Source organism: Sturnira hondurensis, unplaced genomic scaffold (assembly GCF_014824575.4).
Source record: "Sturnira hondurensis isolate 20B ecotype Veracruz unplaced genomic scaffold, ASM1482457v3 Scaffold0019428, whole genome shotgun sequence".
Taxonomy (NCBI): Eukaryota; Metazoa; Chordata; class Mammalia; order Chiroptera; family Phyllostomidae; genus Sturnira; species Sturnira hondurensis.
Genome location: NW_028092059.1, coordinates 5,359,914 through 5,376,626, shown reverse-complemented (window position 1 = coordinate 5,376,626; position 16,713 = coordinate 5,359,914). Strand labels below are relative to the sequence as shown.

General features: G+C 39.2%; 1 protein-coding gene across 4 annotated transcripts in view; it reads right to left on the bottom strand.

The window, feature by feature from the left end:
• The window catches only part of MBD5 (methyl-CpG binding domain protein 5), a 173,944-nt gene that overhangs the window by 18,934 nt on the left and 138,297 nt on the right, over nucleotides 1–16,713 (bottom strand). For 3 of the 4 annotated variants that reach the window (XM_037027789.1, XM_037027792.1, XM_037027790.1), the window contains 3 exons: nucleotides 8,039–9,064; nucleotides 6,229–6,437; nucleotides 1,703–2,911 (listed from right to left, as the gene is read on the bottom strand). In XM_037027789.1, the coding sequence (XP_036883684.1) occupies nucleotides 1,703–2,911; nucleotides 6,229–6,437; nucleotides 8,039–9,064 (2,444 nt within the window). The remainder of the gene's footprint in view (nucleotides 1–1,702; nucleotides 2,912–6,228; nucleotides 6,438–8,038; nucleotides 9,065–16,713) is intronic. The other variant, XM_037027793.1, reaches the window with a different exon arrangement.

The following is a 16,713-nucleotide window of genomic DNA, read 5'->3' as shown; positions in this document are numbered from 1 at the left end:
TTCATTACAAATATGTTTTTTTTCACCTCTAAACATGCGCTTTGAATTATTTTTTCTGAAACTAAAAATACTTGTAGTGTATCTTCATAGCAATGCTTTGAGAATGCAAAACTACAATGTCAGCCAGTGGGAGGGAGATATTTGAATTTACAGATACAAATTTATGCTTCCCATTAAGAATTCCTCTATTGCTTACAATAAGAAAGAAGAATCTGGATTTTTGGAAATGAAAACCAGTTGCCTATTTAAAGGAAGAAAAATGAATGTTTCTTGGACTCTTAAATTAGTGATGTTTTTTAAAAAGTACATCTCTCCAAATATCAGTGAAGAACTCAATTTTAGGAGTTTGCCAACACAGACTAATCAGAAGATTAGGACCGTTGTTTAATGTGGAATGTGTTAAAGAAACATGCCTCTAGTCTCGTGGGGACATACAGAGATGTTTAGACAAGGCGTTCGGGTCAGGAAGGTTTCCAGGAAACAGAGAGCGGCCATAATCTTTTCTTCAGTTAAGCTTTTGAAAATGGCACATAAAAAAAGACATGGTTTCATTTGCACAGACGTTGTAAAACAGTTCAATGTCTACATCTTGTGTTTGCGGCAGTTCCGTTTATATCATAAAAGCCCAATTTTGCTGTTTCTAATTATTTTTGAATAAACTGTCAAACATATTTAGGTTTATCAACCTAAAGAATGTTTGTCTGGTCTCGGAGAGATTAGAGCATAAAATGTTTTCTGAATAGGAGTATGGAGTTCATTTTCTTATCAAACATAGAAACATTATGCCCAGAATGTATCCCGACAAGTATATATTAGGCATTATAAGCAACGGGTTGAAGGACCTCCCAGTCATTTGGAGACAGACAATCCTTTTATTGTGCTGGCAAAAATGCTTTTGGTTTCCTGCCATTAAACCTGAGTGCCAGTGGAGGTTTGAGCAGAGTTGAAATAGCTTTGCACAATATACTCTTTAAGAGAATAATACTATATACCTGGAAGAGCAATTTTTATTTCCTAAGGAGATGAAAAATTATATGTTTTTTCACTGTATGTGGGGAATATGCATTATTATTTCCTCCTGGTCAGATGTACATTTTTATTCTTAAAACGTTCTGCGTATCTCTCGCCTAGTGAATCACTTCTACCAACTCTGGGGTGGGGGCAGAAAGACCAGAAGACCCCTACTAATTTCTTCTAAATTGAATGGTAGTTTCATGGAGTTTTCATTTAATGTATATGATCAGATTTTGTTAAGCAGAACCAGATTATGGGGTTAAACATTTCCATGTGTTATAAAGGCCCAGAACTTTTCCTGAAAGGAGACATCATTTTGATTCCAGACATTACCTGCTGCTTCCAGAAATGGCCAACTTAAGCCTCTCCCCAGCGCTAAGGGTCACAGGGAAGCACACGGAGGGAAAGCTGTCCCCTGGCACTTCCTGTTGCCTCCGGTTCCTGGGTTGGAACCATTCTGAGCCTTAGTGGAATCTACAGACGTTTCACAACTCACCCCTTGATGATATGACATTTGGTGACTACAAACTTCCCCTCTTCACTTTATGCTCCAGAAGTTTATGAGACCTCAATGAGTCATGGAGAATCCTAATTTCAAATCCAAAGAATCCAAAGTGATGACAACAAAAAATAATAATTGATACTGGAATAAAGGTTAGTATTTGACAATGGATAAAGATTGGTATACCTTCCCTTCCTCGGGGCTTTGTTGACATAAATTGTGAACGTCGTCTTCTCTTACTAATTTTCCAGGCCAGGAAGTCAGTCCTTTGATTTGGCTCCAGACCAAGTCGCCAACATTGAACGTCCTTGGCCTATAATGTATCAACTCGTTTGAAGAGGGGGAGTCTGGATTCCGTAGGTCATCTTCACTACTAATGCTTTTAGCATCTGAAGGGCTAGGCACACACCCATTAATGCTTTTGGCATTAAAGTCTCCATTGTAGTGGATGTAGTCTTTGACCAGAGAACTTTCCAAACTGTTTGAGGAGCTTGGAGACTGCTCCTCTAGGATCAGGTCTTGCTTGGTGGTGCTCAGCAAGTCTCCAAAGCCACGACTCTGCCGCGGTCTGTTCCCATTAATGTGCGCACATCTCTCCACAGTGTTCTCTAACCTCTCCTTAAAACTCATCATAGTTCTTTTGTAGTTGTTATACCTGAAGTTCTCCTCTAGAATTTTATCCCCTTGACAGTTTCTTGGTGGTAACAGTATTGGGTGCTGCTCCCCGGGCAGAAATGGCAGTGTAGAGATGTTGTTGGACCTCTCGTGACAAGGACTACTGTGAACATGGCCTGCATGGTCTAAAAAGTCCTCACACTTCCACCTGTTACGCTCCCCTCCAGGGCTTTGCTCCCCATCCCACTGTTTTTTAGATGCGTGGCAACTTGCTGACTTGAAATATTCAAACCCATCTCCTTCGTTTGAGTTTTTCCCCTGGTCCAGGCTCCTGGGCAGCCGTGGCCCTCTGACGCTCCTCGGCCTCCCGTCATGATCGACAGTGCCCACGTTCCGTCCATGAATGACCGCGCTGACAGCACTGGGGAGACTTAATGGGTCACCGATCGAAGCAGTGAAGGCACTCATGGCACTCAGAGCTGGAATGGGGCTGATCTGGGTCGTGTTGTTGACTGCGGTGGTGATGACGACCTGCATTCCTTTGCTGGCCGCATCAACAACTGCCTTGTAAATGGCATCTACGGAGGCATCACCTTGGCCACCCACAACGAGGCCATCCTTCACCTGCTGACCCAGGGGCGGGTCCATCCTCGGCTGCAGATCACAAGATGTATCTTGGAAAGGTGGGAGTGTAGTGTTCGGGTTCTCAGGGAGTGCTGTGAGCCCTGGCTGAGTGCTTATTCTTTTGTTGAGGAGAGCTGCATCTTCCTGCATTCTCACCTTGAAGAAATAGACAGGAAGCAGTGAAGGAGAGAGAAAAAGAATTAAAGACCTCAGAGAGAAAGATATAATTTTAAGATCTACCAAAAGACAAACAGGTATGACAAGGAAGGAAATGTAAAGAAAAAACAAGATTCAAAAATGAAATAAAAAGCCACTTTGTATAGAAAAGCTTATGCCTCCATTATATTTAAGTACCATTTCTTTGGTTCAAATCATTCAACAGATTTAAAAAAAAAATCACTAAACACTCTCTAGAAAAGTTAAAGTTGAGGCTGTTGGAGCCAGTGTGTTTTAAGGTGATGACTCCCAGTATTTAGCATCATTACAGGTTTTGCAACTTGGGAGTCAGTCACCAACACCGTTCAAATTACAAAGGGAACCTGATTTTGAAAATGATTTCTACTGAATTAAGTGAAATATGTACAACATAAAACAAAACAAACATATACCCCTTTCCTTACAATAAGATATTTCTGATGTAACACCAAATTTTGAGTCTTCAGATAGGGTCAAAACACCTACTTTTCACCCTTACCCGGCCGTCAGCTGAGGGACACCCCCATGGTGTCCGCAGTGACAACGGCTCCTTCACGTTGAGAAGAGGTGAAGGGAGGGAGTGCCCACCAGGGGAGAATATCAAATCTCAGGACGGCAAAGATGAGTGCAGTTTGAATGTATCCCCGAGGTTACTCTAATTTCACCAACCCCATCTAAGAACTGCTGCTCCAGACCTTTGATACTTGGTGTTTCCCCTTCAGTGCTGACTCCCTTCCTGTTTTCCTATCCTTCCCCACTAAACCAAGACCTGGGACCCATCAGTACATCAGTCATTCTCTTGCCATTCTCCCCTTCTCTGCACCTACCACAGAGAACCCCAGTCCTGAATCAATTCAACAGCCTGCTTCATCTACATCTGCAGTGCGGATGCTGAGTATCTGGCTTCCAATCCAGCTGGCAGCTTTTGTTTCCACCAATCCTGTGATCCACCCGTTGGGCAGCCCTCTCCTTCACCACTGTTCCAATCTTTGCCCACTTCCACAAGCCAGCGGCTATCCCATCTCCTGCATGGTTCTTAGTAGATGGGCTTACTTAACACAGAAAATGAAGTTCATAGATTAAGAATTCTTTTAAATCTTCTACTCTGCTCCTCCCTGCCTTCTGGCTGTACATCCTTCTCTGCAACTATGTGTCCCAAACCGTGTCCAGTCTTCCAGTGTAAGAGGGGCCCCTTCTGCTCTCTGAGAGTCAGTTCTCTGTTTATGCTTTGGATCCCAAGCCCCTGCTCAGGGGTCTTGCCTTATCTGTTATTCTTTCCCTTCTTTATGTTCTATCTCTTCCACTTTATTAAAATTTAATTGATTGCAGTGACACTGGTTAGTAAAATTATATAGGGTTTCGCATGTACAATTCTATAATATATCACCTGTATATTGTATTGTGTGTTACCACCCAAAGACATTTATTCTCTCTTTACCCTCTTCCACCAACCCCCAGTCTCTTCCCCTCTGGTAATCACCATCTCTTCAACTTTTTTTTTTGCCTCTTTCCTTTAGCATACAACTATGTGCATGGTGTTCCTATTTTAAAAATTGTCATTCAACCTTCGTCTGCCTTGGGGCATTACCCTGTTTTTCTTACATTCTTCAAAGTTAAATTTTCAAAAGTTTTTATTTTGCTCTGTAATTCCTAATCTTTTCAATCTCTTCAGCCACTGCAATCTGGCTCTTGCTCCCACTACTCCATCAGAACTGCATTCCACCAAGTCACTGGTCATATTCTCATTGCTGAATCAAATAGTGTCTCTTCAGGCTTTATGCACTTGTTTTCTCAGTGACATGGTTAAGCACTTCCTCTTCCTTTCTAAATTATATGTCTATGAATATTTTCTCATTGTCAAAAACAAAAGTTTTCCTCACCATCACAACCCACCTAAACCTGTACTTTCCCATCCCACTCCAATCCCATTTCCTTGCAGACACTTATTTTTAATTCATTAAAATGTGTAGGTGAATATCTGGTCTTCCTTTTCTTTCCTTCCTTTTCTTTTCTTCCTTCCTTCCTTCCCTCTTCCCTCCCTCCTTTCCTTCTTTGTATCTTTCCCATAAATGGCACTGTATTTCAGTTTTCTTCTGTAATACTACAGTATTGGAGTCTCGCAATCTTGTGGATCTTTTCATATCAGATTATATGTCTAGCTAATTTTTCAAACCACTAGGTAGATGAATCTACCTCAACATATTTGACTATGCCCCTAATGATGGACACTTAAGTGGTTGTAATGAATATTCTGAATTGTGCCCTTTTGTTCACATATGAAGACTTCTCTAGAATAGATACATAGAAGTTAAATTTCTGGGTCAAAGACATGTATATTTAAAAACTTGATAAACTATCAAAAGGACTGAATCAGCATATAATCAGACCAAGAATAAATCTCAACAAATTCATTATCTCACACTACTGTCAACAAGGTATCATCAATCCGATGACATATTAGTGTTGTGATTTACATAATGCTGATTATTCATTTCATGTTCATTAGTAGTTTATCTTCAAAGATAAAGATTTTAAAGGTGTGTGTATTTAATTATATAACTTTTAAAAAACTACTTGATTTTGTGTGTTGTTGAGCCTTCTCTATCCCAAGATTATTTTTTTTAATTTTTAAGATTTTATTTATTTTTAGAGAAAGAGGGAGGGAGAAAGAGAGGGAGATCAATGTGTGGTTGCCTCTTGCACACCTCCAACTGGGGACCTGGCCTGCAGCTCAGGCATGTGCCCTGACTGTGACCTTTCAGTTTATGAGACAATGCCCAACCCACTGAGCTACACCAGTCAGGGCCCAAGACTATTTTTAAAAATTCTGTATTTTCTTCTTATATTTATTTAGTATTACTCTTTGCACCTAGCTCTTAAATCTACCAGGGATTTATTCAGTTTGTCTAACTAAAGGAAGACCACGTGGCTGAAGCCAGGAAGACAGTAGTAAGAGCTGAGGCTGGAGAATGGGGTAAGGCATGTTAAGGCGGTGGATTTTAATCATGAGAGCAATTGGATTAAACCCTCAAAAGGGTTTGAGAGGGTGCCAAGATCAGTTTTTACTAACCACTCCAAAAGGACCACTGACATGCTTCAGACAAAATAAAATAAGCTTCACACAAAAGACTAGAATGTCTAACATTCATTACTGAGAAAAGACAGTGAGTAGAAGTGGAAGGGCATAAAACTTCCATCTTTTGCCTCTTCCCCCAAAGAAAGTGTTTAAAAAATTCAGACATTGTTCTGTACTAAAGTGACCCAGGGAAGGTGAGTACCTGAAAGTTCTGAAACAGACAAGCCATGGGGTTACTGTTAGCTGGGCAAGGGATTGCGGGCTGTCCTGGAAATGCCTGGAGATTCTGGTAGCCCTGAAGAAGCTGCTGCTGCTGCTGATTTGGAGGAAACATCTGATTGTTGTTTAGCAGCGACTGTAGATGAGTCAGTTGATGGTTATTCAAAGTATTGTTTATTGAGGACATGTCACCTATAGTTTGAAAAACATAAAACGTAAGTCAATGTGATTCCTTGGCAATCTTATGCCTACCTTTGTGCCTGACAATTCCTAAAACAAAAACTAAAAACTAGACTTACATGATAATTTTCCCTTTTTCTTGTCAAAGTCTTACTAGGTGGTAAGGAAAGAGTACTTTATTATTTAATTTTATCTTTCATGATTAGTTTTTTTTATTTTATATTATGGAGAAACTAGTCTTTGCTTTATCCACTAACCAGGCCTTATATTCCGCTTCAGTGTTACAAAACTCTTTAAAACTATTTTTATTCAAGTGCCTACAATTAAAGGTAGAAAGTAGTCCTATACTGTTTTAGCAATCACAGGAATTTGACCAGACGATTAAAATGAGTGGCTCTGATCAGGCCTTATTTACAAAATTTAGCTCTCAAATCACAATCATCTGTAATTGCCACCAAATAAAATTGGATTTGGTCTGGAAATATGTATTTTATTTTTAAGTAAAAGGTTGTTTAATAATTAAAATCGTAAAGAAAGCTAGCAATACAAAAGATATCATTGTCACAATCATTAAAAATAAATATTAGATGATCAGGTACAATTAGTTAATAACTAAATTTATATTCAAAATTGAAAATAGACTTGTTTTGAAATTACACTGAAGTTATTTTGAGGATGATATCATAGAATTGTCCTGTAATTTGAAATACATAAATCTATTATGCTTTTTATATTATTTACCTCCATTGATTTCAATGCCAAATAGAACTAATGAAACTATGTTATAAAGGTGTCCATAAATCTGGAAATGCATGTATTTGTATATATAAATATAAATGTATAAAAAATAAGTATGTGTACATACAATGAACCTGAGAGTATCGAGTATATCTGCCAATGCTTCCAGACTTATGGGAACCATCTCTGTTTAGTATAGTTACCTGCAGCAAGCAGTTGAATATGCCTGACATTATTTTCTAACACTTTTGTGGTAGTATAATCTACAGGAAGGATTTTGCTTGTAAGCCACAAAATTCCAAATACTACTACTGCCTGAGAAAATCTAGCAGTAACTATCGGGGCTGTTTCCTTGAACTTGGGCAAACTTTAATTTCGAATGTTTATGCCTTGTTTCTCATTTTGCTGGATAAGTATTTAGTTCTGTTTATTTAGGGGTCACCTGGAGAAACACTTCCTCAAACTGTTTCCATCCACAGTGCAGCTGCTCATACTAACCCTGTGATGCCACACCAACTACAATTCAAATAAAAGTTATTTTTAAGATGTACCTGTGCTTTATTATTTGAAAAATAAGACTCTACTTGGCTTAAAAGAATGACAAATAGGTTAGGTTTAGGTGGCATCAGAATTAGAAGATGAGAAAGCAAACGAAAATATTTAGCATTGCTAAAACAGGGGAAAAGAAAAAAGTCACTTTCATGTTTGTATAACTATGGTTGTGTGCGGGTGTTATTATATTTAATTCCTTAAGCAAGCTGTGACATAACAAAAACATTTTTAAAAATAGTGTGACAAAATGGAGTTTTAAAAAGGAGAAAATAGAATTAGAAAAACGTTTCTTTTGTAAAAATTTGTGAAAAAATTTAACTTACCAAGCAAACCTGTCCCCAGTAGAGGGTTAAGTAGCTGAGGCACCACAGAGTTACTGTTGAGTCTAGCTGGACCAGGTGTGTTCCCAGCATTATTAGATATATTCAGCAATGTTTCTGCCATTGACACCACTGCTGTCCCACCAAGTGTTGAGACAGTCAGTGCTGCCACTGCTGATGATGTAGTGGTTGTGGTAGTGGTTGCCTGGGAGGAAGTTGCTATGGAAACCTCTGGATGATTAGCGGTGTTGGCCGATGCCGAGTTCAGGACACCTCCCAACAGCTGGGGATTCAAGGCCATTAATCCTGAGGCCCCAGTGACAGCTGGGAGGAACAGGGGGTTAAAAGCAGTGTCACTGCCTGCAAAGCTTGGTAAAGGGTTCCCCAGGGGGCTGGTTAAAAGGGTCTCAGCTTGGCTGTTCTCTGACTGATTGCTTGGCAAATGGTCTGGTGGGGCTGTCATCTGTGTTAATGAGGGGAAAGGGGTATTTTGCTGTTGAAAAAGATCTGAGATGGTCAGATTGAAAGATGGCAGGGGAAGCATGGCAGCTGCGTGGGCTTGGTTCTGAAGCAGGGCTGCTAAGAGCTGAAAGTGAACAGGCTGCAATACCTGCCCATCCACGTCACCGGAGAGAAAAGCTAAAGCAGCGTTTACATTTGGGTTGAGAAAACCTAAGGGGTGGAGGTTGATCTCAGACTTGCCTTCTCCTGCTGAAGGCTGGAGGATATTTAATAGATTCTGGTTTAGGAGATGCTGTTGATTCACTGGCAAAGAGATAGGTAGAGAACTGAGGAGGCTGGGGTTCAAGGGGTGTGGAAGATGGTTGTTTGAAGTGCTGTTGGATGGAAAATGAAGTGCGTGCTCCTGGCCAACAAAAGGAAAATCGCTCCCGATGGGCAGCTGGCTCTGCAGTGGGTTTCCAGCTGCAGTGGTGACTATGACGCCGTCTTGCAGAACAGATGTTGTCTTTGTGATGGCAGGGTGGCTGGTGCCGGCTATGGCAATGGAGGATGACGGTCCTGACCTGCCTGCAATGGGAAAACAGCAAAACAAGACAGCACTTGTTAATGACCGACGTCAAGGAAGACAACCCCCTAACAACATACTGAGAAACTTTTCAATCAGTTCCTTACATGTCATCTTTACTGGTTTTAACCAGATTAATTGTGATCAAAGATGATATGCCCTCTGTTAGTGACACAAGTTTAACTTTATACTTCCTACTCTACTTTGAAAATAAATGTATTGGAGAACTTTAGCATATTGAGAAATAGCTGTTTCTATCAAATAGCTCATTTTTCACAGCTGGGCAAAGTGAAGATGGAGGAAGTTCTATAGTAGTTCATTCATTTGGGTTAGACAAAAGCAGAAGTCTTCATTTTTCAAGATATATACTTCTCATTTTTAAAAAGTTTTTGATCTTTATGTGTAATACTAGTACTTCCAGTGAAAAAAACCCAAGTAGCATATACATGAGAGTATACAACAAGAAATAAAAATTACCTTATTTGAACATTTGAATGTATAGTTATCCCACCTCTCTATACACACATATATGCACATATATACATATACACATACCTATATACACACATATGCAGCTATGTTATATATTTTAACAAAATGGGAATCATGTTGTTTTATAACTTTTTCATTTATCAATATATTGTAAGTATCCTTCCATCTTAACTCATTTAACTACAGAATCATTTTACTAGTATCATGTATGAATACACCATAATTTAATCAATTCACAGATGTGATATTTGGATTGGTCACAACCTTTCACATGGTAAGCAATGCTCTGGAAACATTCACTCATCTTTGTCAATATGCTCAATTCCTCACCAAGGCTCAGTTCTTCAAAGCGGAATTCCAAGGACACAAGCATTTACACACACTTACAGCTCTGAATACATACTGTCAAACTGCCCTACAGAGAAGTTGATCAATATACACTTAATTTACATTTCTACAAATAGTGTATGGCATTGGCCATTCTCACCAACACTGTATTTTACTATTTTTAAATCTTTGCTACTCTGACAGCATAAAGAGTATTTCTTTGTATCTGAGATTTCTTAAATCAGACCACTCTTCACCCCAAAGGCATTTTTAGTCTTGAAAGTCTTATTTATGCAAGAGATGAAAATTCTGGGAATTTAATATTTAAAAGTTTAAGACTTTGGATATTGTAATTGTTTTAATTGCTCTCAATCCAAGCTGCACACTAGGATTACCTGGATAACTTGAAAAGACAAGAAAAGAAAAAAGCAATGCTGGGCCCTATCCAGACCAGGCGGAAACGCATCTTGGGCGCAGCTCCCCGGGCAGCGGAGTTCTTTGGAATCACCCTGGTGCCTCAGATGCACGAGGGGTGGGGTGAGAATCACATTCTGCTGAAAAGCAACCTATAATCACTTTCTCATAAAGGCTTTCCCCTAAAGAGATGCATTGTTTCAACATAATACATGCATTTGGCAAATATTTATTGTTACAAGCATATGCATTTAATTTTGTATTAAAATATAAACATGTATACGGTATAACAAACAATAGCAGTGTTACTGAAAATCTAAAATAGCTCAAACATTTTAGCGCCCTTCTATGCCATCATAAGAAGTTTTCCATTTGACCAGGTCACCCCTGAGGCATTGTCCAAATACACAGAAATGTTTCCACAGTTATGATAGTAGTACAAATATAATTTTATATTCTTCTTGCCTTCTCATAACAGAATAACACAAGAATTTTTCCTTTTTGATATATAGACTCTATATTAATATATTTAGTCATGCAGCATATGGATTGACCATATTAGAAAACATTCTGGTGAAGTCTGACCTTCGTATTTTGATTTTGTCATTATTATATTTAACACAGGAATGAACATCTTATTGCATATCATACTTTCCTACCTTTAACTTTTTCTTAAGGAAAAGTTATTATGAGAATCAAAAATAAATAAGTGAAGGCTTTGTAAAAGTCTATACAAACAAAAGGAGTTATCATCATCATTACTGACGACATTGGCAGATGTTGTTGTAGCAGTTAGTACAGATCAACACACCCAACGCACCTTACGGACTGTTTCGGTAGCATAACTCTGTGGTACCCAGCTGTCATGCCTGCTTTTTAAACAGCTCTCAGTGTTTCATTTAAAGAATGAGATTTAAAAACACCTTCCATTTGAAAATCTATAAATATTTATGGAATATTATCATGAAATAATAACGATGTTCACAAAGAATTGGGTAATAACATATCAAATGCTGTAGCAGGCATGGGGTATATAATTCTTTAAATATTAATTCCAACTTATAATAAAACAATCAACATCTTCAACATTTCATTGCCTCTTAAATCTCACTGCTATTTTAGCAAATAGGTACTGTGGTTTATTTGCATTTGGAAACCATATTTTTAAACAAGTGAATAAAATTTCTTATTTGCTGGTAATCGCTATCTGAGGCCTCTCCCCTATCTGCTAAGTAAGAATGACGTGTTTAAATGCACAGATCACCACCCCTCTGCTTGCAGAGCACATGTTCAGAGTACCCCCGCGTGCACGTGGCAAGGCTTTGTAGAAGGAGGGTTTCTGTAGAGGTTACTATTTTTTTAATCTTTGGAGTAGCCATTTGGGGACATTATTCTAAAAGTGCTCTACTTAAATATTCTTGAGGAATGACAACAACGAGAATCTAGTCACTCTGGGTGTCTTTTTGCATGACAAACGAGGAGGTGGTGAACAGCACAAGCTTCCTAAGAGTAATATGTAGAACAAGTTCTAATTTTATCTTCTCTAAATTTCAACAGTTGGACAAACAGGTATACTGTGCTGGATAAAAGTATAGACTTGATCATACAAAAACAAACACCACACAAAACCACCACACAGCACCCTGCTCCTTCCTCCAGGAACTCCGTTTAGGCAAAGTCTGGGGCACACAGACCTCCCTGTCCCTCTTTTCCTTCTCGCAAATACACAAATTTATTGAGAGCTTAGTATGAATGAGGAAACCATGCTCTTTTCATAGAGCTAGTGCCATTGTAATAGCTAAGAGCTGTAATAGGTGTATAACAGGAAGGCAATTGTAAAACTGAAGGTGTCAGGGAAAACCAAGCAAGTGGTAAAACATTTGATCTGGGATTTGAGAGTGGAAAAGGAGAAAGAAATGGCCTTAAAGTAAAAGCAAAGTATTAAAAAAAAAAGACAAGGAGGTAATAAAATGTTATGAAGGATAATAGATTCTTACATACTTTTGAAACAAATAAATATGCCTGAAAATATCATATGCTGCTTTCCCAGACACTGGCCCTCCCACCCATGGTTAAACGTGCGGCCTTAGACAAAGAGGTGATGACATTTGAAAACATCTTTCTAACCCATTAAAGGCAAGGACCACTTATTTCCCTCTGTATTTCCAAGACCTAACACAGTTTCTCACACGGGGTTGGCATTCTTGGTTGAATTAATCTATGAAGGAGTTCATAAAACTCAAACACATTTTCTGGAAATCAGATCATCTGCATTTGATGCCGTGTGCGTGGCATGTGTGCGTGTGGACAGAGGGAGGGAACACCACTCACTGGTGGAGAAAGTAGTAGCTGCCTCTGCAGTATTCTGGTTGAAGGCCAGGAGATGAAGGCTGGGAAGGAGATGGATGGAAGATATTAAGGTACTTTAGAAGGCTCCCAGGTGCTCCCGAGAGTTACAATCACCTTATAGAGGAAGAAGTCCACCACAAAGCTCTCAGTTCTTAAGGTCACACATTAATGCTTTGGGTCATTCTGAGGACCCTGGACTTTTATAGCCGGAAAGAAATTGAAGGTTGCTTATTTCTGAATCATTTAATCTTGAATAAGCGCTCCTTGGCAAACCTACTTCTTAGTTCTACATAAAAGCCTTGTGGTCTGTTGAAGCATTTGGGGCAAAATGCTTTTTCTTCTTTCCCTTTTTCTTTCTTTTCTCTTCTCTTTTCCCTTCCTGCCTTCCTTCCATCCTGCCTACCCTCCTGCCTTGACCTTGTTTGGCAGCCAAGATGCTTCATGCTTAACGTAATGAAAGGAACAGTTAGAGCTTTTGAAAAGGCAAACTATTCATTAACCATTTAGCAGAAAGAACCAAAAGGCAGTTGGGAGCCTGAAAAATGTAAGTTGGATAAGTCCTTTAATTGGAAAAAGTGATTATTTCATACCACCACAAACTGGCACAATTTCTTTTTCTCATCATCTCTGTTGCTTTTAAAGATGTAAAAGGCTCGAAAGCCACCCAGAGAAACTATCCCGGTGCGAGACCATGTGCCTAGACCCCCGGCTGGAGACTGGGTCTAGTACAGTGGGGAGAGGACTTGCCTACAAGGGCACATTTCCAGATACAAACAGTACTCTGCACGTACACATATAATTTATAATGTGTATCTGCCAGTATAGAACAAATAGCATCAGTAAATTTTTTGAAGAATTTTTATGCTATTTTTCCTGCTACTACTTATTTTCATTCTTGAGAAGTTTATTCTCCTCATTAAAAATGCTTTTCAAAACAAAGGCAATGTCTACCTCTTTACATTTATGCATCTTCTTCTCCACTGACATTCTTGGAGGAAAGTCAGTGTTCACACTGTGCTAAACTCCTTTAAAGCTGGATCTGAAGTGTCAATGACATTGTTGTACATGTCTGTGAGTGTGTGTGTGTGCAAAAGAGGACACAAAGCTCACACCGAACAGACCAGTTAGGTGTTTCTGAACTGTCACTATACTGTTTTAATCTGTATCTCCTATTTTGAATAAATAGTACTTTATGTTAAAAAACATTAAACTGACATGCATAAATACTGAGTTTTGTCCACACAATTCAAGAAGTGAGTCATACAGAAGGCATGCCTTTACCATCTAACTTTTGTCATTAGCTTTGGCAACTGTACTTGAACTGCAAACAGTTAACAGCGATCTCTAATCAAAATGCTTCTAGATACAAGAGAAAATATCATCCCTAGTGAATCTAATAAATACAATGCACTTTTTTTCCAATTACAATGCACTTTTCAATCTAATGGAAATAGTAAAGTTTTCTCCTCTATAGGCAAAGGATTGATTTAAAAATTGAAAAAGAACTTTGATGAGAAGTCTTTATTTTCCAACAAGATGTTATTTCCCTGAGCTTTAGGAATAACATGGTAATATGTATTTATAAAAATATGTCAGGCCCTGGCTGGTATAGTTCAGTGGATTGAGCATGGGCCCGAGAACTAGAGAATCGTGGTTCGATTCCCAGTCAGGGCACATGCCTGGGTTGCAGGCCAGTTCCCGGAAGGGGACACACGATACATTGTGTTTCCTCAGCAGAGGCAACCATACATTGATATTTCTCTTCCTCTCTCCTTCCCTTCCCCTCTAAAAATAAATAAATAAAATATTAAAAAAAAGCAAAGCAGTGGGCAGGGGAAAGGTGGAAGACACTAGGTTGTGCCCTGGCTGCTGTGGCTCAGTGGATTGACTGCTGGCCTGAGAACCAAAGGGTCAGTTGGTCGATTCCCAGTCAGGGTACATGCCTGGGTTTTGGGCCAGGTCCCCAGTAGGGGGGATGTGAGAGGCAATTGATGGTTCCCTCTCCCTCTTCCTCCCTTCCCCTCTGTCTAAAAATAAACTCTTTAAGAAAAACTAAACAACAACAAAAAATATGCCAATATCTATCCTTGTGGTTTGGATTGTGATGTAAATTTCTAGCATCCCTTTAGCAGAAATAGGCAGGAAGCCCTAGGAACTACAGATGTTCCTAACTTCCAATCGGGTTACATCCCAATAAACCCATTTTAAGTTGAAAATATCATAAATCAAAAATGCATTTAATACAACCTACTGAAACACCACAGCTTAGCTTAGTAGCCTACTTACACATGTTCAAAACATTGACATTAGCCCATAGTTGGTCAAAATCATATATAAAGCCTATTTTACAATATAGCATTGAATATCTCATGTAATTTACCGAATACAGTATCCCGAAAATGCGGGCAACACAGCACACTGCGGAGTATTGGCTGTTTGCCCCCGTGCTCACGTGGCTGACTGGGGGCGTGGCTCCCGGCTGCTCGCTGCCCAGCATCAGGCGAGAGCACATGCTGCATGCACATCGCTAGTCTGAGAAAAGATCACAATTCAAGATTCGAAGTACAGTTTCTACTGAATGCATACCGCGTTGGCACTGCAGTGAAAAAAATCGTAAGTTGAACCACCATAAGTTAGGGCTGTTGAATTCTTCATCAAGAACAGACGGATGGACTCAAAACCGAAGCACTTTAGAAGAGGGGGAAGGAATTAAGGAGCCTCTTGCATTCTATTGTATGACTGTGCTGGAGTGACAGTTAAAATGCTTCGCTGATATTCCGATTGGAAGTCTTATCTCCTTATTTTCCTGAGCTGAGTTTCTAGATTATTAATCGTTAACTTTGCATCCTTCCATTGTATACTATTTTATCTGCAGTGCTAAAACAGTGTTTAGCACACAGAGGTGCTCAATAAATATTTGCTGAGTTAATTACCACACGAATAGTCTAAGACAGTGTTTAAACCAATTTGGGATTGGAAATTCAATTTGGTATGCCCCAACTAGTATATTTTGATGAATGAAATAGACAAAAGTGCATTGCATAGCTAGGATATTATTTTGTGGAAACTGCTTGTGAACATGTTTGAGTGCTGGGTTATGTTGCTAGTGGGTGATCAAAGAATTCCAGTGAGTCACAACTGCTTATAAAAGAAATACAATAAAACAGGACAAGATAGAGTGAGATGGAATATATCAGACTGCATCCCATGCAAAGTGTTTTTCCAAGAAACTTTCATGTGTTATACATTGAAAATATACCTCCAGTGGATTGTAGGGCAAATTCATTTTTACTGTGGGAAGAAGTAAAAGAAAAAGCTTGAGAAACACTACTTTGGGATCAGGCCTCGGAGTTGCTCCACTCTGTGGGGGATGAACTATGGAGCTGGGCTCAGGAAGCCTACTTATCAGATTCCAGTGCGAGAGGAGTCCCGTTGGAGCGGAGGTGTGCGGCAAGCAGCCTGTTGCAGGGTGTCTGCAATAAGCACTGTTGGACGTGTACTCGTGGGTCTTGGATAGACGTTCCGAACTTCCCTGGACTAACGCTATCCCAGGGAATACCTCAGCAACTCCTTCAGAATGGTCAAATTCCATTTTTAATCTGTAAAAAGTTGAGTTATTTGAATTTGCAAGAAGTTTAATTCTTGGAAAATATTTTTTACTCTTTTATCCGTTGGCATTAATGTTGTTTGCTGTAAGTTCCTAGAACTTTATGATTTGATGCATTTACGACCACATGCACATGGAAATGAAATCTGTTCTGATGATATCATAGGAATATTTTTAATTATTATCTTTAGTGAGTCAGTTTTTGTAGAGTTAACATTACCGCTTATAATTTGGGTACTTTTAGAAGCTGCTTCACTGTTTTCAGACCACTCGATTTTAGTAAATAATAGCTTAGGCATCTCCTGGTGAAGTGAGGATTTCCAGTGGCTTTGTAAGTGAGTTTAGTGTATGGCAATGGAATAAAATTCTCCCAATTTGCACACTGGCACAATTTATTTCTTGAAAGGTACAAAATAGATCATAGAATCAGCAAACATAGCACCCCGGTCTGAGTTCTGTTCT